Consider the following 26607-nt stretch of genomic DNA (forward strand, 5'->3'; position numbering starts at 1 on the left):
TATGTATGTAGGCCTACAGCACAGTCACTTCAATGTTTCCTAGAAATATTACAGTTGAGGAGAAATATGACATGTTCAAGTGCTGTAACGAATGCTGTTTGTCTCTCTACCAATGCCATTCATCGCAGCAGCTTGATTTATTTGCTGATTCTCAGGGTTGTGAATAATTGGTTTCTTAGATACTCTTTAACATGAAGCAAGCAGTCGCTTTATTGGAGTACAGATATAGCAGGATCCATCAGCCTTGAGAAGCAGGAGCCCAATAAAGTGCAGTGCCCATTATTTCTTCCACTGCAAAACTGCCACTCTCCACCTCAGAGAGTGATGTACAAGGCATGAAAAAGCAGAGGTTGCAGAAAATGAGAGGAACAAGAGACAACATCCACAGCAAACACACTGCTGCTGTAGTACATTAGGCAGTTGCACTTGAGCAAAACCCTTAGGAAGGAGAAAAGGCTGCTTGTCCAGTCTCCAGGGTGCACGTCAGAGCTAACATACCCCAGGACCCACACAACTGCGAAGAATACCCTCCAGTGTAGGGCATTCCCTTCATATACATGAAGATAATCAGCTCTCATTCTTTCATTAGTGCCCTTGTCCACGGAAGAGGCATCCTTAGGGTTCTCAAATCCTAGATAAGAATCCTGCTGGGAAAAAAACAAAACAAAACTGGGTCAGCTTTGTGACAGCCTTTCAAAACAAAAACAAAACCCTATGGCCTTATATGTATATACTTTTTTTTTTTTTTTTTTTTAAACCATGGTTTTAATTACTGAAGTATCCAAGGATTTGCTGCCTCTGAGCCTTTATCTGTTGTATCTCGGTCAAACCTCATAAGGCTGCACTTGAAATCACACTGCACTAAGAAAACAAATGATTAAAGCAGAGCAAGGGAGTCAGGGGATTAGTTTACTCTGCATGGCCTTGAGCAAGTCATTTTTAGCTCTCGAGGCCCTAATCTTACAGCGATCTCAGGGCAGATGAAACACTTTAACGCCTCCACAAAGCACTCTTGCTTTTTCCTCATCTGAAAAATGTGGATAATTATACATACCTCTCTCTGAGAAAAAGCGTCTTAATCATTAATCCACATTAAATGACTGGACACATTGAGTTTGAAAACAAGTACCAAACCAAATTAACAGTTTGCAATGTCCCCAGAGTCAATAAGGGCTCACAATCATCACTAGAAAAAATATCTAACATTAAGAAGCTATAAGTCTCTTCCCCTCCTAACAACCAGCTGTAACTACAAATAGAATACAAAAGATGAGTGCCTAAATGAATTAGTCTTGAACTGCATCCTCTATCTTGTTAAATGCAGGAAGCCTACATAGAGCAGTTTCAAAAGGAATTAAGGAAGGAGAAAAGCAAGCTCCTTGATCCCAGTTCTTGAACTGTCCAGCCCTTAGACAAAAGGTACCCTATCTGCAAACACAGGAAGAAAACTTGCAGCTGCCATGACTTAAAATACCTTTTAAATAAAATGCAAGACTTGTCCGTCATCAGGACTAAGACAATCTCACTTTCATAAAGTATTATTCACTCGGTGTACTTAACATAAGACATCTCACCTGCCTTTTTATTGTAGGTGCAAGTCCATATTAGTCTTACTAGCAGTTATCAGTGGTTTTGTACTAGTTTTCTATTTCAGTACATGTATGTGTATGTATCTTATAAAATCACAAGCATTTTATTTGTACAGGAAATGAGATAGCTGCATTGAAAGTCTGTGCACCTTTCCTTGTAGGAAGTAAATAGGTATGAACTGAAAATACATTAAAAAAATAAAAGTGGGTTTTCAGCACCCTCTTGTGGATTAGTGGTGTGATAACCACACAGTAACAACCACCCAAGTTTTACTAAAACTTTCATCACAATTCAATGCTACAGAAAAGTTATTTTTTGCAGCAGAAACACAATAGGGAATTTAAACGTGAATGGCAAAACTTTCTGATTGATGATCATTCTTAATACATAAATAAAACCTGTGTCTTCAGTGCAAGCATCTCTCGTGCCACAAAAAAAAATAAAAAAATCATGCAGTTACACACTGGCTCTCATGTAATATACAAGCTATAATACTATTAGTTCAGTGGCGGCAGGGGGATCGTGTCTCCTTTAAAACATGCATCTATGCCTGCAGGCCTAGTCAGGATCAAACCTGTTGTCATTTAGGGAAAAAAAATGCCTCTGGTGGCAGCACAGAGTAAGTTTCCTTCCAAGAGTAAATAGGATGTTCTGCTTATTAAGATGCCAACAGCCAGAAGCTCTTCAACTCAGCACATCATGGCAATGCTTCTGTCGGGTCTGGGAACAAATAGAAGTCTAAATGTTGCTGCTGGGTAGATGTGTTTTTCTGATAAAATGGCTTTTTTTTTTTTCTTCCTGTGTGCCTGCAGTAAAATGCCTTGTGGAAGAGGACAGATGGAAGTATTTTGTTTTGTTTTGCTTTAAAAGCACACATATGTAAAGAATGCCAGTATCCCCTATGAGAAGCTGTTTTCCACACAATTTACATATTACACTAGATTTTAAATTTTACCCTGAAGAATTTACAAAAGCCAAGGAATACTGATACATATGCTAACTCCTCCTAATTACAGGTGAACAAAGCTTCCCCTCATTCACCCAGATTCTTATCAACACAATCATCTTTTGTATGTACCAGAATTTGATGAATGATGTGACCTTTGTGAAAATGTTCCAACTGTAAGGGTTTGCTTCAACATAACAGCTTCCAGCATGTTCTAATCAAATCCCCAAAGCAGTTTCAGTGCCTGTCTGAATGCATAACTGTAACCAGAAACCATTCACAATGTTGATAGCCCTCACAGAGGATTAATAGATGCACAAGGTTTCCCAAGCACATTTATTAGACAGTTTTTCCCTCTAAGGAACCCACAGGTGTTAAAATATGCACAGTGCTCCAGCTTTCTAGCTTTGCCCCCCCCCCTCCCCTTTTGGACAGCAGCAGCGTAATTACTGCTCCAGGCATTTTGAAACTTAAGATGTTTTTCATCACATGACGATAATGTGATTCATACTAATTGCCATAGTTCAGTTCTGGAAGCAGAATTCTGCAGATATGCCACTTATGGCTCCTTATGGCTTTCACTTTCACTACACCAACCTATGAGTCTCAATAATGTCAAGTCTCTCATTATCAAGATGGTTTAAGAACACCTCTAGGTCACCATGCCTAATACCTACTGCAGTGACCACACATCTCCCACATATAATACTAATAACAAACTACAAATTCCCATCAACATGGATTTTTGCACATCAGCAAATTATGTTGATTTTTTTTTTCCTTAAGTAGTATGATTCAGGCACATATGTATACAGTTATCTTTGAGAAGGTTAACATTAGACATTAAAATACTGTAACCTCAGTTGTGGTTTTACTTTTGTATTTTTAAACATATAAATTCTAATATATTGCTGTCTTTTCATTCTGTGTTCCCTTCAGAATACTGTAAGCTTCTGTTACAACCTGCATCATTTGAGAAGTAAGTGTAAAGCACCTTCAGAAGCCTTTTGTACAGCAGAACAGCAGTTCAAACTTTCTGTGTCAGGCCACAGGAGGCAGTATCTAGCTGTTTTCTGCTGCATTCTCCCCCGAGAGACTAGAAGCTACACAATACATTCAGATTTGCACAACTGTCTTTTATTGATGTTACATATAAATATGATATTAATATAAAAATGCAGAATTTTCGGAAGTATGGTAATAACTACTGGGTCTAAGAAGTCTGTCAGGAAAACAGTTCTGAAAAATTTAGCAATATTTTAGATGGCTTCCAGGTCTATAAATATGATCACGCTCTTAGGAATTAAAATTCCTACTCACCAGAATTACATTTCTTGGTGACAAGGCAAAGTAGAGTAGGCTCCTGCTCCCTCATGGCTTCTTTCCACCATTCCTATCACTTGACAGAAGTTGCTGCGCAGAGGAAACGGGAGTAGCTCTGGCAAGCAGTTATCCCTGCAGCTGGCTGACATAATTTAGGACAGAGAGTACATTGATTTTCTATTTCACTTAATAGATCACACATACAAAACAGATACAGCAATTGATTGTCCATCTAAATCAAAATTAATTGCACACACGTGGTCACACACTGCAACCTCTGCCAATATGATTTAGAATGGAACTAAGAAAACCTCAGCTGTGGAAAACATCTATTGCAGAACAACATACAACTTACCTGAACTTGCAGATATCATTCAGACCACTGAGGGAATGAGTATAAGCCAAAACTTTGATCATATACACACATTATACATATCCTACAAATGTGCAAGTTTTGAGACTATGTCTCTTTTTCTTTTGTTTCTGGTCAGACAATTATCAGTTTGTCATTTCCAAATAACCTGATTATGTACATATTCTAATCAGGTATATCTTTCCAAACTTGGGCCACTGTCTCTTCGGAAATGCAGCGTATCAGACTCTAGCAGAATGTCAGTCCAACATACTTTAATTTACCAAACATTTCAATCTAATACTGACCACAATGTACATTGCTTTTCCTTAATATGTGTACTAACACGTACTGCTACACCTATGTAGCTTGACTTGGGGTTTCTTTTTGTGCATTCTCACGATTAGTTTCCATTTTACAGCGGCAAAAGCAAGCCTAAAAAACAGGTGTGTTTAACTAATTTCTATCTAATGTCAGTGTAAAGATTAGTGTCTTCATCCACTGATATACCATGTAATAGCCAGTACATCAATTGTTTTTTATCCCCTTAACATTTAAAACCCCAAAATACCACGTAGTTTCACAATGAAACAGATGGCAATAAGTAGGTGTACAGATATAATACAAATCCTGTTGGGAATACAGGTCCTTAAAACATTTCTCTCTGCCTCCCCAGCTATATATTTTGAAAACAAGAAAGTTTTAAAAATATTTTTCAGAATAGTTTGTTTGCTTTCTGAGCACAAAACCAACCAACCAACCAAACAAAAACCCTCTGCCATACAAAGAATACTGGATCAGTTTATTATAATTTAGAAATAAAAGGAAAGTACTTTATAATAGTTTAAAATCCATTGCAATATCTCCTGTCTTTGTGTCAAAATTTATAGCATACGTGACAGCACTAGGAAGGTCTGCCAGAGTTTCTGATTCAATAACAGAACTGAAGAAATAGACAGCTTGCTTGCAGTGGGGATTCCATTCACAGTTTCCCTACAGGAAAGAGTTAAAAGTGAAAGTAGTCACAACTCTAGGATATTATTACCGGACTATTACTGGATATTATTATTATTATAATGCAATGACAGTACAAGAGTTCTTGTTCTCAGTTCAGTATAAAAAGATCAGATAAAAGTTATCGCTTTCATTACCACCCATTCATTACAGGAGTGCATAACTTGCAATCTAAAATGCCACACTCTGCACTGAAGTCGTAGACAACTGACAGACTTGGTCAAAGAATATTTACATAGAGTACCAAAAATACTCCTTCCCCTCCATTTTTTTTGCTTTTGTTAAACTGAGAAAGGGAAGTTGTATAAAAGGAGTTGTATGTAACTTGTATAAATGCTACTCTGAACTAGCATCCTATCTGAGTTCGGCATGTAGTTCCAAACTACAGCTCAGACTCTCTTAAGGTTCATCTCCCGCTCCCCCCAAAAGTATAAACACATAGCTCTACTAGTTCTGCCTATATACATGTAATATTCAATGAGTGTAACAAAGAGCACTATATAAACCAAGCATAACCAGCAGAGACCCATTTTTCAGCACTGTAATCCTACAGAGATAATAAAAGTAGATTGAAGGAGTACCTGTTCGTTTGAAATCTGCATCAGTCCTGTACTAACTGAGATGTCAGCAGTAAGATGATATTCCATCCACAAAACTGCTCCATGGCTTTTTCCCTTCCTGAAGAGAGGTAGGGGATCAAAACCCATCATCATAACATTATCTTTACATAATACTGTATCTTAAACACTGAACCTATTCCTCACATAGCTTGGGTGAGAGCTGTAAAAGCATGAATAACTTGTTTCTGTGTATAAAAGTTGAAGAGTAGAATAAATAAAATAGATAAATAGGTACATCTGGTAAATAGGTAGCAACTTTTTAAATACTTGCAGATATGAAATTTAAAAAATAAAATGAAGAGGAACATAAGTCATAACTAATCTTAAGAAACACGGTCATTTAACAAACAGTCAAGATTACACAGCATATATTATACAGTGTATTTGGGGAATACATCCTTCAGAGACCCCAGTTTATATTGTTTCTGCATTCTGGGGAAAACCACACATCTCATCTCACTTCAAGTCTCTGCTCCACAAGGGGCAGAGGTCATGCTAGCACATTGCCTCTTAAATACAACCAGTGCAAAGGCACAGAGACCCTGTATGCAGATGGTTCTGGATTTTGTGAAATTATTAATTTGGTTTCACAAAGAGAAACATACAACTCCAGTAGTGTTTAAGTTATGTAAGCTAGATAGACAAAAGTACCTTCTTCCTGTTTTTTAATTCTTAACTGCATTTCATTCTTGAATAGAAATAACTACAAACTGTAGTTAGATTATAGTTAAAAGTATCTCAGATGATGTAAAAAATATCAAGATTGTTAGAATTATTGTTAAAGGGAAAGATAATGGACACTTCAAAGCTGTTAAACAGAGTAACATGGAAAGGTAAGTAGAAGCTTTGTCTGCAAGAACTCAGCAACAAGGAACAAATTTCGTAATTAAAACCTTCTAGACAATAGTTTGTTTTCTATAAACTATAAATTAACCTGTTTATATTTTAAATCATGGTAAAAGCTGAAAAAATGTTATTTATGAAATAAGGGTATGTTATCTGAGAAATTACCCTTACTGTTACAGCCCATTGTGAGTAACCATAGGAAATTCATGTCAAGAGTGAATTCCACAACTTTAGGTTACATTTTTAAAAACTGTAAAGTACAATCTCGCTAGCTAACCATAACAAACACACAGTTTAAAGATGAGGTTAAAAAAAAAAAAATTATGATGAGAACATTTATTGCAATGAGAAAACTCACCGTAAAAGATTTACAGAACCCTCTGTGCTGAGACAGTGTTGTGGTACAGTCTCTCTGAAGTCGAACACCAAAACTTCCAGGGGGTCAGAAAGTGATTTGCAAGGATATTCCCACAAAGGGTGCGGTTCTGCTTCCTTAGATTCTCTAAAATCCAGAGAACTCTGAAGGAAAAAAAAAAAGTAAAAAATCTGAAAACAACTCAAAGGCAACTAGTCCTTGTTTTCAAGTTAACTTTGTATCCCGAACCCAAAATATTTAAACAATACAGTTCCAAGAGAACAGGACTGTACTTCTTAAGCACAAGGGAAAAAATATACTACATATATGAATTAATTGCTAGGACTACAGGTCTCAGTAGTCAGACAAAAACGTGCACTTTGAAGATACAATGCATTTAAGCTTCTCTTCTCCCTTGAGATAACTCTACTCTAGAACTACCTGTACTCCTCCACAAAGACTAGAAAGGCAATCTAAATGGCTACCTCAAATATGGAGATAAAAATCTTGCCATCATACCTGTTTCTTGGACACCAAAGAGCCTTTTTTTCCTCAAAAGTACCCGCAAGGGCAAGTAAGTCCTGCAGGATTCATTTACAAAATGCCAGAATAAAATTTCGAGAACAGGATTTTTCTTTTTGGATAATGGAAGCATTTTCAAAGCAAACTGAAAACTGAACAGCTTGACAAATGACAAGAAACACACAACCTCAAGACCCCTTTTGCAAGAACTAGAGAGCCACAGTATTTATGAGAAACTGAAACAATGTTATTCTGTCTAACATTCAAGGTTTTAAACAGTCACTAGATACATTTTTCCTTAAGCCAAGGTCAGTTTTGTTCTCTTTTGCTAAGACTTGTGCTGAAATTATTTTCAGTCTTCTTACTTTAATCATATCATCCATAGTTCGGACATCAAAACCTTCACAGATGCCACAAGGACTCCGGATTCTCCATAAGTCCTAAAAAGGAAAATGGGATATACTTCAGCTCTGTTATTGGAAATAGCTTTATCTGTGAACTCAACTGTTAGTAAACTGCATACGCCTACTTAAAAACATTGATTGATTTGTCCTTAAACACCTGCTTCCTATTACATGACGATTCAGATTTACATTATTTTCTCATTTCATATTCTCTACACTTTTGCAGAAAACCGTGAAAGGCATGTAAATGTACGCAGTGTGGGTGATTAGTCCCCCAGGAAAAAAGAACATACATGTTCTCAGATGCACAAATTAAAGGTGAAAGTGAGGCAACAAGGCTAAAGTGTATTAGAACAAGGAAACTACTAAGAGAAACAAGGCTCAGACACAAAACTACGCAGTTGATGAAATCAGAAGGAAGAAAAGAGAGATAAAAGAGCTGGCATCTTGAAAAGATAAACTGAAGATTATATTTATGTGAATATACCATGTTTTGTTTCATAGATATATTTTAGTGAGTTTCAGACTAAAGAGTTCCCTCACTTATGCTACTGGACAGAATCTTTGCATATTAAGTACTTTTGTAATTTCCATTGTCACTGTAAGCAAACTCTTAATAATCTTTACTGACCATCTTAGGGCCCTTAATAAAAAAAAGTGTACCTTTGTAAAACTTCTGAAAGATTACTTTTCAAAGTAGTATGACCCCTATTATGCCCAAGTTTAGAACTGTGTGCAGTCTCCAGTCATTCAAAGAAAATGAACATGCAATTATGAATCCTGCTTACACTCTTACACTAAAAAAAATCATTTTAAAAATTGTTATTTTACAGAACGTAACATTTTATGAATAACCACAGTTCTGACATGCTTCAGTGATAACCTAAAGAACTACTTTAAAATGTTCAGTCTTTTCAATGAAAATGGCAAAAAAATTCAAGGTAATTTTCTGATAAGGGATTGTTGATTTGGCAAAACTCATTTTTTCAAGATGTTCCTTATTCTTTCCTCAGGTGGTAAGTGCAAAGCATATCAAAGTGAACAGTATGAAGATAAGATAACCTTGGCATTAAAAACTCCTGAAAGAGTACTCAGTTTTAAGTGAATTCATATTAATATCAAGTGGTTCTAAACAACCTCACCTGAAACTCCACGATCATCATGTGCAAAGAGGCAGACTGAGGCAGGATGGTGACGTTGCTGGCAAGATGCTTGGACACAGCTGTCCTAGCATACCAGAAATACAGGTTATGCCACGGCAACAAACTTGTAGTGAAAAACGGCTCTCCAACAAGAACGGAAATCTTGGCAAACAAAGGAAGAGATAAAAATCGTTATCATAAAGAACAACAGCTCCAACAACAACACAGGCTGTTTATAACTTCACTAGATGACAATGCTATACAGCAAGCACAGACACGTAGATAAAAGCTTCTCCATACAGATTTAATTACTGCATACACTGCATAACATCTTTTTAGGGTTCTAGTCAGTGAATTCTAAAATGAAATTTCATGCAACAAAGTCCAATAAAAAAAAAGTTGCAGTTTTCAGTTGGAAAGCTTTGGAAGAAGAGTCAGAGAGCTCTGAAAATTTTCATTTAAGGATGCTGGTACATCCTGATTGCAATCTATTGATTGGCTTCAGGAAGAACTACAGACTAGCAACACATACACAGTTAAACTGGTTTAACTGCTGTTAAAACTGCTGTAGATTATGCAAGAAAGCAAAGTCATATCCTTCGGAAAACAAAGCAAAAAAATGAAAAAGAAAACCAACCCAAAGCCTTTAGATTAAGCTTTACTTAGTTTCAGGAAGACAAAGTCTCAATTGTCAGGTCGCTACACTTTGTATGAACTGTGGTTCATTGTGGTTACAGTAGCACACAAGGAAAATTAAAGTCATTTTCACTCTCCCTCCCCTGCCAGGCCACTGAAATTCAGTACAGGACAACTATTACATACCTTTTTATCTTCCAAATGAGATGACGTCAGTGACTCAGGACGTGCTTCTAGTATTTTAATTTTATCTTCAAGATGATTTGCTTTAAAAAACTAAAATAAAAGTAATATTCTGTCTTTATCAAAATCTACATTTGAAATTCAAACCTATATCAAAATAATTTAACAAAGAAAAAAATAAACAAGAAAGAAAGAAATACCTACAAGAAATTTTAAGAAAATGCCTTCCTTAACTCAGCCCTGAGGATGATACAAGCTTGTTCCTGAAGGGTGCATGTCATTAGTGACAAAATGTCACACCAAGTGAGCTAAAGTACGTGACTCTCCTATTCCTTCAATTAAGTACATAAAAAGCAGATGTTGCAACATTTGCCTCACCTTCACTCAGAAGCATATAGGAAGGACAGTCAAGAAAGAGAAGTATTATTGGAACTATGAATACACTGTATGATTGGCTTGCGATTGAAACCAGATTTGCATCCTAAATTGCCTACATTTTTATAATCTTTAAGACTATATAGTGCCATCTGAAACAGACACAGATGACCAGGCACTTCAAGAAACTGCTTCTAATCACTTCTTAGATATTAGCTGCCTCTTCTGAATAGTCTGCGCTTTGCAAGAGGTGCTCTACCTGAACTCTACCTGAAGGAGCAGCTGAAAAATCACCTGCAGTTTGGACTCACCATCTACTTTCTCTTAAAAGCAGTACAGATTGGACTGGTACAAACTACATGATGCCCTCACAATCCACTAAACTTCAGAAACAAACAGCTTGGTTTTTATCAGCAACACAATGAGAGCAGCAGAGCAGAAGCTCAGGCAGGTATCTGCAAGGAGAGACCAAACACTTGCAGCTTTAACTCCCTCTGCTCGGGTCGACATACCCAGTGACCTATTCGGCTTGCTACAGCTGTGAGATCGGACATCTCTCAGATGGAATACATGTATATTCCTCCAAGTATTTGCACACAGCTCTGTACAACTTATTAAAAAACATGAACAACACCTCCCCCCCAGTATCCTTCTGCCTCCCACTGTTGTGTCAAACTGTATGATCAAATGCATTCACTTATCTTATTTAACTCCCAAGCAATTATGTAAGGACAATCCAAATCATCAGCTTTGGCATTAGAAATGCCAAGAGCTCATTTATCACTTCAAGACAAAATTGAAACTCACTTTCTCCATGACAGAACGGGACACAGCAGAGTTTTCTACTGTAAATACCTAAAGAAAATACATAACAGTTAAAAGATTACATAGTAAACAGCAAGGGAAATATTTTGATGCCCTAATGAACTACATGCCCGTTCTACAGCCCATTGTCACATGCTTCTTAAACAGTAACAAAATATACTCAATAGCTACAGGCTAAATAATGTGTTTTCACAGCTGCACAAGAAAAAAAACAACACACACAATAGACCGCAACTATTTATTTTCCATTTTTAAGATGCACATATCATTGTTTGCTCTAGGCCCGTATTACCCCTGCATAAATACAAGGATATTGCTAAAAAGGAAAGTCTTACAGCAAAATCCTCAAACCCAGGCTGCCATCAGCTAGATGTTCAAATTTTTCTGACAGCAATTTGGAGATTTAGGCTCATCCTGATGGGAGCTTTAGGAAGAACTGTTTTCCGCCTAGAAGTATGTGAATAAGGAGTGCATCACCCTGACTTCAGCTCAGCAGAGAAAGAAAACAGGTCACTTACAACTGACCCCATCACCAGTGTAACAAATCAACCCCCATCAGGTTCTTACCAGTTGTAAGTGTGGTTTAACACGATCTGATCACGCTAGCTGCAGAGAGCTCTGATGTGCACTGCAGCACACCAGCCTTTTGAAGCTAGTATCTCTATCCTTTATTCTATTTGATCTTTTAAAGCTCCTTTACCCACACTGTATTTTACAGTGTCAGTTCTACTGGTACCTTTCAGCTGAGAGAAGCTTTCCCAAAGCTAAGTATTTCAGAGGTTATCCAGAGTATATCCATTCATCTGCTCTTTCAAATGCAGAATAGATTTTTACTTCAAACTGTGTATCAGACATTAGATATTCCTGGATATTCAGTCCAATTGATTTTTCAGATTTTAGTCTGAAGGCCCCTTGCAAGCCCACATCACGTAAGGTATGTATGTAAGGGAGCCAGCCAGGCAATGCTCAGTTTTACATCTACACAGATTCGGTATTCTTAAAGCCTCTTATCTTGCTGTTACAGCCCTTTCACTTCAGAGTAGGTAATAAATGTAATTACAGAATGGTGAACAGAAAAGAAAAAAAACTGCCAGACATTTTGGTCAGTAGAAACAGTATTTCTGAAAGCACCAAGATATAAGAAGGTAAACAGCAATCAACGAGAAATGAAAAACAGCACTTTCATTCAAGGCTATGCACTGGTAAACATCAAAATTGGTTACTGTTATCTTGCTAGACTTCAGCTTGAACAGAGACAAATTTAGCCTGCATTTCAACACAATTGGAGCCTCCTTCCTATTTTGCACTGAAGAGGCTCTGGAAATAATTAAATAACAGGCCATAGTATGACAGAACCCAAAATACCAAGCTAAAATGAAAAGATCAGGAAAAATAAAAAATAAACAGGAGGACGTAATATACCTGCTTTGCTCCAAGATAGTGAGCCAGCACAGGCAGCAGACTGCCATCACTGATACAAAGGCAAACACTATCTGTTCTCAGAACCTACAGGAAAATAAATTGCCATTGTTATTCCTATTCCAGATGAAAGAGTTCAAGTTCTAGACATTTTGAAGGCATTTTTCCCCACTTCACACAGTTCCATAGCAAATAAGGACACAATGATTAATACAACCACTTCAACTAGAACAGATTACTCTAAGTTCATATAACCCCTTGCTTTAGGTCCGAAAAAGTCTGCACAAGCACATAATGGGTGTTTAGAAGAATGTATGTTCTGATTTTCACACGTGATCATAAAAAGCCTGACTTCATCCAACCACCAATGCTGCTTTTCACAAGTAGACAGAGCTGCTACAAATTCCTATCCAAAAATGGCTGCTTGATATTAAAACAAAAAACAAATAAACAAAACAAACAAACAAAAAAAAACACCAAAAGGTCATACCATGACAAAATCCAACTTACATTTGCTGATGTAAATAAAATATACTTTATGAGCAAACTCCTTAGCAAGGGAGAAAGAGATTCCAAAAATAATCACCGCAAACAAAACAATACACACATCTGTCACAGAAGCCAGAAAACCTACAGGTAACATCCACTCACATTCATCAAAGACTTGATGTACTGGCGTGTTCTGTTCTGATCATTTAATTCTCCAAATCGTGGTCTATTCCAAAGAAGGTGAGCCTGACATCTACAAATCGGACTCTCAACGCAAATATCTGCTTTGTCTTCTCCTCTGGAAGTACGTGTGGGGGAAGCAGAAATTAAATTTAAGATTAACTACAGCATCAGAGATTTGTTTTCCCAAACAGGTAAATTCATGCATTTTAACTAGGATGTACATTAATGCATATAGACTCCACTGGTACTTGTTCAAATTTACTAGCTCCCCAGTGATACTTTTTTAGACTTTGCATTTCAAAATAAAAGGAGGCAAAAAGGCCAATTTTTGCCTTTACAGAAAAAAAAATAAAATCCCACTGGACTGTCTCTGGTGGTTAGGTATTTTAGGCTTTGAACTTTTAGGAAAAAAGTTGCTCATTTGGACTCCTAATTGGACCTTTTTTTTAAAAAAAATAAAAAAATAAAAAAATCTTGCCTACTACTGTCATCACAACCAGCACGATTAAGCTCCTTAATCCTTATGCCTTTTCCTCAAGTTAAAAGACGATGCTGACTGGGAATATAGGAAATGAAGAGAGACAAAATGGCAATTACTTCACTCTCTTACCTACATTCCAGCTCAGCTAAGTTACGTTTCAGGAGTTCAAGGAACCAACCACAAGTAGTTTTTGTTTCTCTGCTACATACCACCACCAGGAATAAAGCTGCAGTCCAAAGCTCAGTTGTGTTTCTATGAATCATTTTTTATTTTTTTTCCACCTGTTCATTTAAGCAAGTTTTAGTTCATTTAGATTTTTAGTAATTTTTGTAGTCTCTTGTTTTTTGTCTTCCTCTTCCACAAACCAGCACATATCTAAGAGCAAATAGTGCAGCTTGGAATAAGGTGCCACCCTTTTTTTTAACCTACATATCGTTACCTGGCTTTCTGCAGCTTATACCACACAGAGTACTCATCACGACAGGCAGTCAGGTACACCTTCTCACCCTGGAGAACTGGCTCCTCGTTTGGCAGAAAATACACACACTGCATCCAATGATCTCTCCACTGAAAAGGAGTTGAGAGACAAAACATTAGGGATTAACTCATAAATAGTACATGAGAAGCAAACAAATGACAGGAAATCAATCAGTAAGAATGGGCTTGACTTCAAAGCACTGATACATGACTAGTTTAAAGAACCATGTTTATGTTAGCAGGGCTGACTAAGGCCTAATACTGGGTATTGAAGGCACTTGATACAGATTTCTTACAACAGAGTAAGCTAGATACCACAAGCTTGCTGAGTGACTATGTTTGTGTTTTATGAAATGAAAAACAAATTTAAAAAATAATTTATTAATGCTGGTTTGCCTCTACAGTTCACTTACATTAGAAACCCATATTGAATTAAAGATAGTGACCAGTGTCTGCAGCTTCACGTATCAAATGAGCTCAGTTAGTGTCGTTTTGATATGACATCACCACTGTTTTGTGTTTCAAAAAGTTGTTTTCTGCACTGCAAGTGTTTTAAGCTGAAGTTTGATAGTCTTGAATTTTATTCTCAAACACAGTAAGTGCAAGTGTAGTTTCTGTTTGACTAAGTTTATCCTCCATGTCAATACAAAAACACAGGAGTCTGATTTAATAGTGATCTCCCATTCCTCTAAATATCCAGTATCAACTCATCATTTTTCCACACCAGCCTTCTTCATTATGGAAATATAAATACATTACAATAAAGCTAACACATATTTGGAAATTTTATACAATAACTACATGGAAGCACAACACAAACTAACGTTTTGACTAGGGATGGAGACTATTTAATGAAAAATATGTGGAAGTCTTTGTTTTATTTCTTGGAAGTAACAGAAAGAAATCAAGAATTGTACATTTAGAAGATAGCTTCAGTTTTTAAGTTCTACATTAAAGCAAACCTAAAATGGGTGAATAATAAAGTTAGCATTTCTGTGTTTTGTTTATCATTTTCCAATATGTAAAATAGTAGCAAAGTTCCTATACAGTTTACAAGACAGCTGCTTAAATCACCCAGTATGACCTTTACTTAAAATAATTACTGCAAGTCATTTGCTGAAAGTATCTGAAGGCTCAGCATTACCTGGAAAGCAGAAGTGGATTTTACCCAGTATGGAGCCATTGTGCAATTTATCGTCCCGGAGGGGTCCATGTCAATATCCCACCAAGAAAGGACGATTTGTGCCTTGCCAGATTTTACAGGCTCCAGCTGCACTCTGTAGTAGGTCGAAGCACTCCTTACGGGCTTACTGAAATCCACGCTGCAGAGAAGTATTGAAATTGTAAAAAGAAATACTCAGCACTCTTCATAAATTCTCACCTGCTTCCTAAGCCAAATGCACAATTTATATCAAAAGCACAACAGGAAAATTTTGCTTTGAACAGAACAATGCCTAGCTTACCTGAACATTGTCACCACATCACTAAGGATAGTGAAGTCACTTGAAGGCATCTGGTTCAGTTGGATATCACAAACAGAAGGAACACCTGGACAGTTCTCCATTTCTGAAGGGGAAATGACAATTTTTTCACCATCCTCTGCTTCAACACGAACAGGAAACAGTTTGTTCCAGGACCACATTCTTTTGGATTCCACTAACTGGACATACACTGTTGCCCTGTGAGGCACTGCCTCACATCCTTCCTGAGTGTTCAAAACAAAGGGTAGAAGCATTCAATAAAGTGACTTCTTAACATGCACGAGAATTAAATCAGCTGAAACATGAAACAATTTAAAGAAAAAGTAGTTGGACTGGAAACTCTGAAATCTTAAACTCCAAATATTTCAGAGACATTTCTCTTTACCTCTCTGTGAAATTTTATACTTTCTATCCTGTCAGATGTCTTTCAGAAGGCCAGATCACTTTGTTACATTACTGACACAATAGAACAGTTTATTTGCTGAGTTAAACTAGCATCGCAGTTCTCATACTGAGATGAGGAATCTATTTGGAGCTTCTCCAGGCACGTAACTATTAAGCTATCAACATTAACACAGAATTTGTGTTTGCAATGAGTAAACCAGAAAAATAATGGCTTAAATATTTATTTAACGACAACTTTTTGACCTTGATTAAAGGGCAGAAAACATAACAGTTTTCTAGTTGTTCTAGAAAAAACATTGTGACCTATGAGCTAACTGAATTCCAAGAACAATGCTTTTGCAAAACGTACTAATTACAATTTAAACATGGGAAGCTGTACAGAGTTATGGAGTGACATTGTCTTTATATGTAAAACACATGAAATGAAGCCTAGTAAGCTAAATTGTCATCTACCTTTTAACTAAAGGGAAAAATTTAAAAGGATAGAGGAGAAAGCCATAAAATTATACCCACGGATTACATGTCAAACAAAAAAACATTGGCTGTTAATTTAAATACACTGTTTAAACTATCTCCACGGGCAAAAAAAACACACTTACAAGGAAAATGAATGCCTAGGATGTGAAGCCCATCAAATTTAGGAGGAGAAAAAAAATGTTTTTGAAAACATCTTGGAACCTATTTGCCATTGGAACCAACTCCTAAGGAAAGCTCCAAATTAGAACTGGATACCTTTCTGAAAGACATTTGCTAAGCAGCAAGTTATTAGTTTTAATATAAAATTAGGCATAATTTCACAGACGGCAATTTATGATACATAGCCCAACAGCTTTATTCTAGGAATGAAGGTAGTGAATTATTATCTGAATAAGAAATTAGCACAGCTGCTGCATTATTTACAAACGCTACAGAAGCCTAAATCAAATATAACCTCCATCCTACTCCAAAAAAGACAAGAGTTTCCCTAGGAATAAATAACAAACTGTATTTTCTTACCTGTACAAGGTATTTGTGCGCATGCTCGTATGTTGGTAACGCACCTTCTCCTATCAGCTCTGTGTCAAATAGTTCTGTTACCAGGATATTCGCACGACACTGCATATCTCCATCTAAAAGACATAATTTAATATTGTAATACTAACACCATATAAGCCTTTCAAGATGTTATGCTGAAAAGACAAGTCATTCAAAAATTTATTCCTGCCAGAGAACCTGCTGAAGAATGCAAAGTAATTCCCTGTAGAAGTTTACTAAGAAATTCAAATGACTACTTAAATATTACTAAAAACGCTTCCTTTCGAAGTAACCTTTCAATGTTACTTTCTAGTGAAAAAAGAATTTCCTTTTTATAAATTAAAAGCATTCAGAAAATAAGAAAAAGTCATATTCCTTCACAGTTTTGAGGTAGTTGCCAATGATTTTTAACCTAGCCTTGTATTTCTCACCTGGCCCAACTGTAACTTCAGTGGAGTGCTTGTTGATTACCTTGATCTTGTCACGAAAACCATTTTTCTCCACTATCTTCACAGCTGCATTAGCCATGGGCTTGAAAACCTGTAAATAGCAAGAGTATAACAAACCAGTACGCTAACATAAGCTTTCAAAAATACAACACAAAATGCAGCATGTTTAGCCCTGCAAAAATTCAACTGTATATTTTCCTGTGGTTGAAGTTCATTACCATGAAACAAGACAGCAAGTCTCATTTGAAAAGTTCATAGATTTCCAGTGTCACCGTTACCAACCCAGTTATCAGCTGTCTCCAAAAGCTACACCAATTTAGCTTTTGAAAACCAAAAAAAAAAAAAACTTATGATTTTTTAACATTTACATTAAACAAACTCATTATTTTTAAAAATAAAGATGCATATGCATTATAAAAGGCTCTGTCTCAATAATAATAATAAAAGAAAAAAAAGCAACCAGCACTCAAATAGTCACTGGAACATTCCAAAAATGTGCTCTTACTGACATTGAAGAGAAGTTCTCTTTCCTTCAGAGTGAAGAGAATAATAAAGAAAGGAGATAGCTTGCAAATAACATAATGATGAAGAGTGTGTTGGAAGGGCTTAATGACCAGATTGTTTTTAAACTAAAAGATTTTAAATATTCTACCCAGCCACACAGTTTGACTACTTAGGATAAGAAATTCGTGACCACCTTGGAACCTAGCCCAAGTTCCAAAGCAGGAATAATATATTGCTATTAGAACTTATGCACCAATAGCTCTAAAGACTGTGACCTAGGGACAAGCGAATGCTCTCTGTTTCTTCATATAAATTAAAAAAAAAAAGAGAACTTAAACTGGTCAAAATGTTCCTGTTGTTATCCTTAACATAAGTAAGAGCATCGTAGTCCATAACAGCCATATCTAATCACAGAAATGGTATAATCAGTTTATAAGACAGTTATTTTATTAAGATGTCATCCACATTTTAGTGGCCTTAGAAGCCACCTACGAGAGTTGAAACTTATGAAGATCAGCAATATAGTTTGAAAATACTCAAAATTTTCAAAAACATTAATCAGCGTTGAGGCTTGTTAAGTAGAAAAGTCAGAACACCATAAAATTTGACTTAGATGATCTCTACATTTACAAAAGCTGTCCCAAAAATGAAAAATGTTTTATGCCTTTTCAACTACATTCTTGTAAGATTTACCTTTTTCACACACATAAAAAGGCATCAAATTTGCACTTCAGAAAGCAAAGTACAGAAAAGCAAATGCACCCATGACTGATCATGAAGACAAAACAACTGTAGTTAGAGGTTATAAGCATGGATGCAAGCACATGTAGCCAGTAACAAATGCTTACCTCAATTGCATAGCAGAAATCTGCACCTGCTGAAGCTGCCATCATAGACAGGAGTCCTGTGCCAGTCCCTATGTCGAGAACAATTGCTTTTTCACCTCTTTCTTTTACTCGGCTCACTGCAGCACGAATACCTTGGTAATATTTCATGTTCTGTGGAAATAAAATTAAAAAAAAGGGGGGGGGGGTGTCAGCAACCTCTCAGCTTCATATTTTTGTGCAGAAATTTTGACTTCTCAGACTATATGAGTTTACAGTCAGAAAAAGGCCTACAGACATTCTTTATGCTATACAGTCATACCATCATACCAAAGACATTGTCAGCACAGGCAAGCATTTTTGGAGGGAGAAGTTCATTTACAGCAAATCAATCTTATCATACCATTCTCCTCATCACCAATCAGTCATATATTTACATTGCATGCATAATTTACAAATACAATACATCATTTTTGAAGGCAATAATAATAATACCCAAATAAGATGCTACTGGTTTTGTTTTTGATTTTTTTTTTCTCCTGAAGAATCACTAAAATACTCATATAGGGCCTACACCAGGGCAAGAGCTGAAGTATCTTGGATTTAGATTCCTTTCTACATCTACTGGAAGACATTCGTACATGAGAAACAACATATCTAAATAGCAGCTTTTGGTTATGTGCCATTAAGAGGGGTTACAAACACAGCAGTGTAAAACAGCTACTGAGTTTACACAGCTACTGAGTGTAAATATCATATTCTGCAGTAAAGAGCAGTGTACTAGAGTCAGACGTAAGAAGGCACCTCCTGATCCAGCAGCAGGTCTTGAAGAGTACAAATCTGAACACTTCATCTTTCAAAGAAACCTGTACAGTCATGCAGTGACAGCTTCTCAAGAAAAGAAAAATGAGTATTTTCTCACCGTTCAATAGTTTCTTGCTTCTATACTTACTCTGTCTTTATCATGAAGCATGTCTGCATAGCGTGATCTACAATAAATAAAATTGCAATCAAAATACTACATAGTGCAAAACACTACAGAACTGCACATATAACCTCCTTGGTTTTCACCTACTAATGCAAATAGACTCAGGGCCCATGAGCATGTAGATAACCATGACACACACTTCAAGGACTCAAGTGATTTCTCAGATCTAAGGAATGAAGTCTGTTCACTGGTCTGGTCATCAGCATATGAGTGAACTAATTAACTGCTGTTATGGCTCTTCAGCATTGGATCCAGTACATAGATCAGACAGCTGTGAAATAACAGCTGGGACATATGCAAGTTCATACAAAGACAAACAAAGCAATGAAAGGCTGTCTAATAATGGTCTGTCATTTGTTACCAAGATCCTCTCACTAAAGCTAGCATTTGTTGTAACTTAGGACACAAAGCAATGTAATTCTCAGGCTAAATTAATAACCACTTGAGCCAGGAACAGGTGATCATTAATTATTTGTTGTGTTATGTATTTTAAATAAATTTAGCCAACACACTTTGCCACAATTGGGTGAGTATTGGTATAAAAATCAGAACCTCAGAAAGTGTTTTTAAAAAATTGAAACTATTTGGAGAATACTTTACAAAATTCTACATCTATAATTCTGCGCCATAAAACCCTGGGCACTGTAACATTTAGACTGTTGTACAGTCTGCTCATCTCATGCCCCTGGAATTTCTGCAGAGATAAAAAACTGACAGCAAAGCAAGTGGTTCAGTTATTTGCCAGCATACCTTGCAATTTCCTGATGGTAGTCGTAGTTCTCATCCTCTTCTAACCACTCCATGGCACCAGTGGTCGGGTTAGCTCTTCCACAAAAGGTCTTCATGATCAATCTCTATTTACATATCATGCAGTTTTGCTGAACTGGCTTCAATATAACACTCAAAATAGCGTCTGTAAACAAGGAAACAAACAAACCCAGTGAAAACAGACATTACTTTCACTCTGGGAGCAAACACACACCTTTCCTCATACACCCGCCTCTGCCAGCAAGCTGATCGCTGCTTCGAGGCATATAAACGCTTTTCAAGCTCCAACTTAGACTCAGCACAGAAAAATATACGATCAAACGGCGTTGTCTGAAAGCAAAACGCCTCCCCACGCGGCGACGTACCTCATGCCGGGGGAACCCCACAGCCTGAGGGCGGGCCCACAGGCTGACAGCAAACCGCTCCGGCGAGAAAGCAGCACTTACCCGCCTCAGAAATGAGCTGCGGGGGGAAACGACGACCCTCCTCTCCCTTCTCCCCGTCCCCAGCCAGCCTCGGTCTCGCCTCCCCTCAAAGCACCGAGCAGCCACCAAAGCTCCCCCTCAGGCCGCCCCTTCCCGCCGTGCCCCGCGCAGCGCCATGGAGCCCGCGGCCAGCGGCCGCCCTCTTCCCGGCCTGCCCCGCGCGGCGCCATGGAGGCGGCCGCTGTGCTGCGCGTCCAGAGGAAGCGCGGCGGCCCCGAGCCGGCCGAGGCGCTGCTGCTCGCCTGCAAGCGGCCCCGCACCGAGCCCGGCGGGGCCCCCGAGGTGGAGAGGAGCCTCTTCAAGCTGGTGGCCACCGTCTCCTCTAAGGTAGAGGCGCGGTTGATGCGAGGGGCTCTGGCGGGCTCCCTGAGCGGGGCTGCTGTGAGGAGCTGTGGGAGGGCTGGGGCTGGGGGCTGCCAGCTCGCTGTGCCGGGGCTCAGCTACGCAGCATGAGGTACCCCCGGCCTTTTGCTGTTTTTTTTTTTTTTTTTTTTTTTTTTTGTTTTGTTTTGTTTTGTTTTGTTTTTTGTTTTTTGTTTTTTTTCCTTGGAGCTGTTTTTCACAGGCGAGGGTGTAAAGCGTGTTGTGGTTTAAAGTTAGGACCGTCACAGTCTTTTCGAGGCAGGTGTTTTCACTTGGAGAGTTCTTCTATACCATAAAGTATATGTGTCCTTAAATAATATAAGAACAGTCTTACAGTTTGCAAATATTTTTTGTACCTTCTTCCTATATCTGGAGAACAGGCTGTCAGTTCCATTACTTGAAGCAGTAGGAGTGACTTGGATGTTGTTATGAACATTAGCACTGCAGCCCTCAAATAGGATGTGCCAGCAATAGCTGCTGCTTGCCTCTAGTGAGGGGCACGAGGGGTGTGCCTTACTGTGTTGACCGTGTCACTGCATCTATTCCTTCTCCTTCTTGTTCCTCTACCCAGAATGAACCAGTTCAGAAGTACGTTCAAGAAGTGCTCACTCGAGACAAAGCAGCGCAAAGCCTGCGGCCCTCCTTAGGAAGCACTCAGCGGATCGCTCAGGAGCTCCGTTCTTCCAAGGAAGCGAAGAGGAAGGAAAATCGGTACCGTGTAATAGCCAGCCATCGGCCCAACGCACCCGCTGCAGATGGCAAGGCATCGACTGACGGTGACAGACCAGGCTCTGAAACTACAGAAGATGCTTCGCAAAAGGAAACGAGTGCTGTTGATGAGAGCTCAGACTGTGGTGGGAAATTCCAGCTATTTGATATTGTACAAGAAGACGAGGTGATAGAAGACCCCAGTGCAACTGCAGCAAACCCACAGGTCAGCAGATAGACTTAAGTGTACTTGGAGTACTTGTGTGTTGCTGTTGACTGGTACACGTGGGCAAACTGACAGTTGTGGAAGTTTTTTTGAATAGTAAGTATTCCAGTGTTTAACAGGAGCTTTAACTAGGTATTTGTAAGTTGGAATAGTTAATACATTGTATGAGAAACAAGTTCTATGAGGACCCTAAAGTGCAGTAATGTTGTTGAAAAAGCCATATGGAGTTGGCCTCTACAGGAAAGGCTCGTACTATTGTTTTTCTGCACTCTGTTCAGATGCATTAATGCTCATATTCATCTGTTAGGTGGATTAATGTGTGTGTGTGTGTTTTTTTTTTTTTTTTTATTATTAACTTCTGTACTTGCTAGAAAAGAAAAAAAACAAACAAACAAACAAAAACACAACAACCACCTAATTCAATGTCTTCTTATCCACCCAGATGCCTAGGAATGTCACTTATAGGCAAGATTTACCAAAGGAAAAAATAGCTTTGAATGTCCCCTTCTTGTAATTCCAATATGCTTTTTTTTCTTTAGTATATGTTGTTTCTAGCAGTATTCCAGGTGTTTGATAGGCTACTTAGCCCCTGTTTTCATCAGTTAAATATGTCTTTGGTTAGAGGAATATCTAGTTCAGTATCTACAATGACTTCAAGTATGCAGAAGCTCTGCCTTCTATGTAAGGTTTCCATGCGTACAGAATATTAAGAAGATTTTGTATTTAAAAGACTCTTCTCCATACAGAAAAGGAGATAAAAGGGCTGTGTATGCATTCTTTAGTAGTTGTTTCATTGTATTTAAGTGAAGGATGGTTACTTGACGTATGCAGCCTGTCACAGCTCTGAGGAAAACACAAATGTTTTGTTTTAAAGCAGAAAATATTTTGGTAAGCCAGTGCAGAACCAGCTATCATCCTTTAGCATTTCTTGTAGATCATTTTAGAGCTTTGCCATCAAATGCTTTTTATAAAGCCAGAGTAAGTAGTTCAAATAGACACCTGAGATTTGTTAGTTGAACTGTTACCTATCACTCTGCTGTTCAGAAAACCACAGATAAAATTGAGTAGCATCAGAGCTTTGTTCTTACTCTGTTAGAGCTAGCAGTAAGTGTTGAAAGGAAGAAGAAAAGCTTTCTCTTTGATTTTGTAAGTACTTGGAAGTGAATGAAAGGCCGGTCTGTAGTTCCTCCTCAGAAATACTCAAGTAGTTTGGGGGATACCACTGGTGTGGCAAAAAATATTCTGAAAAAGTTCTAGCAGAGAAAAAATGGCAGCAAAAATCAGCCTGTAGACTTTTAAACGCAGGTTGCTAAAACAAAGATATTGCAAGTGATTTGTTAGGAAGGAGAAGGCATGAATAAATTTCTTCTGTTTTAATGAGGAGATAAAGGAAATAAAAGGCCTCTCTGAAGGGCCTGTCAGTCTTTTCCTCTTGATTTGTCACATCTTCATTATTTCTCCTATAGACTTGCCTTGTGTCAGTGCTGCTGTATGCACACCTTTCCTGCAGTGTTGCAAGCATAATGCTTTACAAAGCACAGGTTATCTTAAGGCATGGCTTTTCAACCCATACATCTTCAGAAGCAGATTAACAGTTGTACAGGATTATTCATATTCCTTCAGCAGCTTCTGATGAACTTTTCCCCATTTTTCCTATTAACTGAAATGAGGCATAGCTACACAGTACTACAGTAATTGGAAATTTCTTTGGGGTCTTTCTGTTTTAAATTGCTAATGTTCCAAATATCAGTGTTCCAATGGGGAAATGTTTCAGTGTAAGATTTCAGAATGTCATCCTTAGCTAGCTGTTGGCTACTGTAACAAACACAAAATAAAAAATATAATAAAAAAAAGATTTTGTGTTTGGCTTCAGGAGAAATCTGCTTTTTTTTTTTTCCAACAGAAAAGCAGTGATCCAGATGTGATTCTCTGCAATGCAGTAGAGATGATCCGTGAGCGTTTACATGTTTCTGAAGATGATAAAAAAGTGGAACACCGTGAGAAAGAAGATGAGTACGTTTATGACATCTACTGCATGGAAACATCAGTTCCTGTCTGGATCCATAATATCCTCTCTGTACAGCCTTATAAAGAAGAATATGAACTGGTAAGGGTGTGAAAATTTGACCCTTCTTAAGTAGAAAGGTTGTGAATAAATGTACTTAAGAGTCCTACGACAAAAAGTTGCTGTGCCAACAAAGATAGTTGGAGATGCTATGCTTATGCTCAGTGACTTCTGTAGTAGGGTTTCTGGAATTGCCACTTCTGTGCTCATTCATGTTACTGTTGACAAGCGAATTATAATATGACAATGAAAACTGAAGGGATGAAGTTCAGGTACTAAGAAGAATTCAGCAGGCTTCAAAGTGACAAATTTTGACATGGAAACATAAACTTAAGTAATTCACATCTCATTTGTAAGTAGGAGGCAGTAATTGGTGTGTAGTTGGAGACACATTTGGGTGGGAAAAGGAGCAAGGGAGGATGTTTTCAATTTTTGAGGACCTGACTTTATAATACTAATACAAACTATTTTCTTGTGATAAAGAAATGTCTTTCAGTGACTGGAGTTAATTAGTTAAATATAAGCTTTATTTTTTCAATTCATGGATACTGTAATCAGACTTGCATATCAGGAACCTGCAGCTGCTTTTTCTTGACCTATTAAAGAACTGTTGAAGTGAGTACGAATAATTTAATGTCTAAGTTTAGCATTTAAATGCTTGAAAAGAACACTGAAATGCATGACTTAACTGACTTTTCACCTAAAGCAAATCGCCATTGCAACACATTTTTCTACAGTGTGCTTTGTGCAACTGTTGAATAATTGCTTGCAATAGATAAGTATCTCCTGGCTCTTTATAATTGTTGTAGAGGTAGATGAAAAACGGCTCACTTCAAAGTAGCTGTATTACTAATGAATGGTGTGTTCTGTGTTGATATGCAGGTAGATGATGATAATGTTCCAGGGGAAATATATGAAGATGAAGATGATGAAAACGATGAAAATAACTGGCGTAATGATTATCCTGATGAAGATGAATTCTTAGCAGAGGAAGATGATGATGATGGAGAAAAAGGTATGCCTCTCTTAAATATTATTTGGATGCATGCTGAAGGAAGACGGTAGGGGGAGCTGAGGCGAACAGTTAAATTGTTCCATTGTGTTTTGCAGAGCTAACATGTAAGATAGTACCTGGCTTTAAAATATACAAATCTTACTTTTCTGGATGCACAGGATTTAAGATCAGAGGTTTTGGAAACTTTTTTTTTTTTTTTTTATAAACAGAGATTTATCTTTCTTCAAACTACAATGGATCTTGGTGTTTTTGCAGTCAGAATTAAGAAGTCCATTTCAGGCTGCTGCAATTGCAAAGGGTTGCTTATTTTGAGAAGGAACAGATGACTTGGTTCCACATGCTTGTGAAACGGTCTTCGCTTTCTTAACTCCCCATTGCAGCACACAAGTAGAATTCAAATCTCACCTAATACAGAAGTTGTTCAAACTTTGTATTAATGTGTATCACTCAAGAAGTTCCAGTAGCCTGATAAACCTAATTATTGAACTGAAACCAAGAAATAACATGAATGTGTTGATGCACTTTTCCTTAGAGTCTGAAGACAGTTCCAGTGATGATGACCAATGTTACAGACGAAGAACATGGAGCAAATACCGTCAGGAAGTCCTACAGGAATTTGGATATGATGAGATCCAGGATGTGGATTCAGACTAATAGCGTTTTTTTGAAGATGAAATGTACAGAACTGTCGCAGTAGGACTGAAAATCCAGACAGCTGCTGATGGCTATTCATAAACATTTTGAAGGGAAAAAAACAACACCTGTGAAGGCACTTTCTGCTAGAAGTTGTGCTTATTGGGACAGTAGGAAACCAGTCTTTATGTAGATGAGCTAAATTTTTGTGTGGCTGGCTTTAAGATAACATCTTGAAACAACTGGTGACTGGCATGGTTCACCCTGCCTAGGTATGACTATTAGATTCTAAAAGCTTTTTTTTTTTTTTTTTTTTTTTTTTTTACATATCTGAGCTGTCACTAATGTTCAGTCAGCATCAGCTGGTAGATATTAAATAAGTGGGTATAAATTGGGACACTTGATAATACAAACTTTCTTTCTAAGCAGAAGATACTACGTGATTTAAAAGAGATTGTTCCACCAATGCTGCAATGCTGGGGTTGTGACAGGAAGGA

At 37.6% G+C, this 26607-nt stretch overlaps 2 protein-coding genes across 9 annotated transcripts; one reads left to right on the forward strand and one right to left on the reverse strand.

Annotated features, from left to right (window-relative positions):
* Positions 1–209: 209 nt before the first annotated feature.
* On the reverse strand, positions 210–21185 carry PRMT7 (protein arginine methyltransferase 7). 8 transcript variants are annotated; one of them, XR_014318299.1, is made up of 20 exons: positions 21062–21185; positions 20598–20760; positions 19812–19848; positions 18884–19033; positions 17514–17622; positions 17065–17177; positions 15646–15887; positions 15327–15504; positions 14145–14272; positions 13204–13339; positions 12556–12639; positions 11116–11163; positions 9937–10026; positions 9115–9276; positions 7934–8008; positions 7050–7210; positions 5807–5903; positions 5045–5204; positions 3857–4001; positions 210–644 (listed from the first exon to the last, which is right to left on the reverse strand). XR_014318299.1 is itself a non-coding variant. In XM_082769680.1 (18 exons), the coding sequence occupies exons 2-18, from the start codon at positions 20690–20692 to the stop codon at positions 5046–5048; spliced, it is 2064 nt and encodes a 687-aa protein (XP_082625806.1). In that variant the 5' UTR covers positions 20693–20760; positions 21062–21185; the 3' UTR covers positions 3813–5045. The 8 variants fall into 8 exon arrangements, 1 of the variants encoding a protein (XP_082625806.1); XR_014318300.1 differs by having other exon boundaries at positions 3857–5204; XR_014318301.1 differs by having other exon boundaries at positions 210–647; positions 3857–5204.
* Positions 21158–26432, forward strand: SLC7A6OS (solute carrier family 7 member 6 opposite strand). Its single transcript, XM_082769685.1, has 5 exons — positions 21158–21427; positions 22035–22397; positions 24301–24504; positions 25345–25477; positions 26010–26432. The coding sequence occupies exons 1-5, from the start codon at positions 21269–21271 to the stop codon at positions 26129–26131; spliced, it is 981 nt and encodes a 326-aa protein (XP_082625811.1). The 5' UTR covers positions 21158–21268; the 3' UTR covers positions 26132–26432.
* Positions 26433–26607: the final 175 nt, after the last annotated feature.

Source organism: Aythya marila, assembly GCF_965140915.1.
Source record: "Aythya marila genome assembly, chromosome: 12".
Lineage (NCBI taxonomy): Eukaryota > Metazoa > Chordata > Aves > Anseriformes > Anatidae > Aythya > Aythya marila.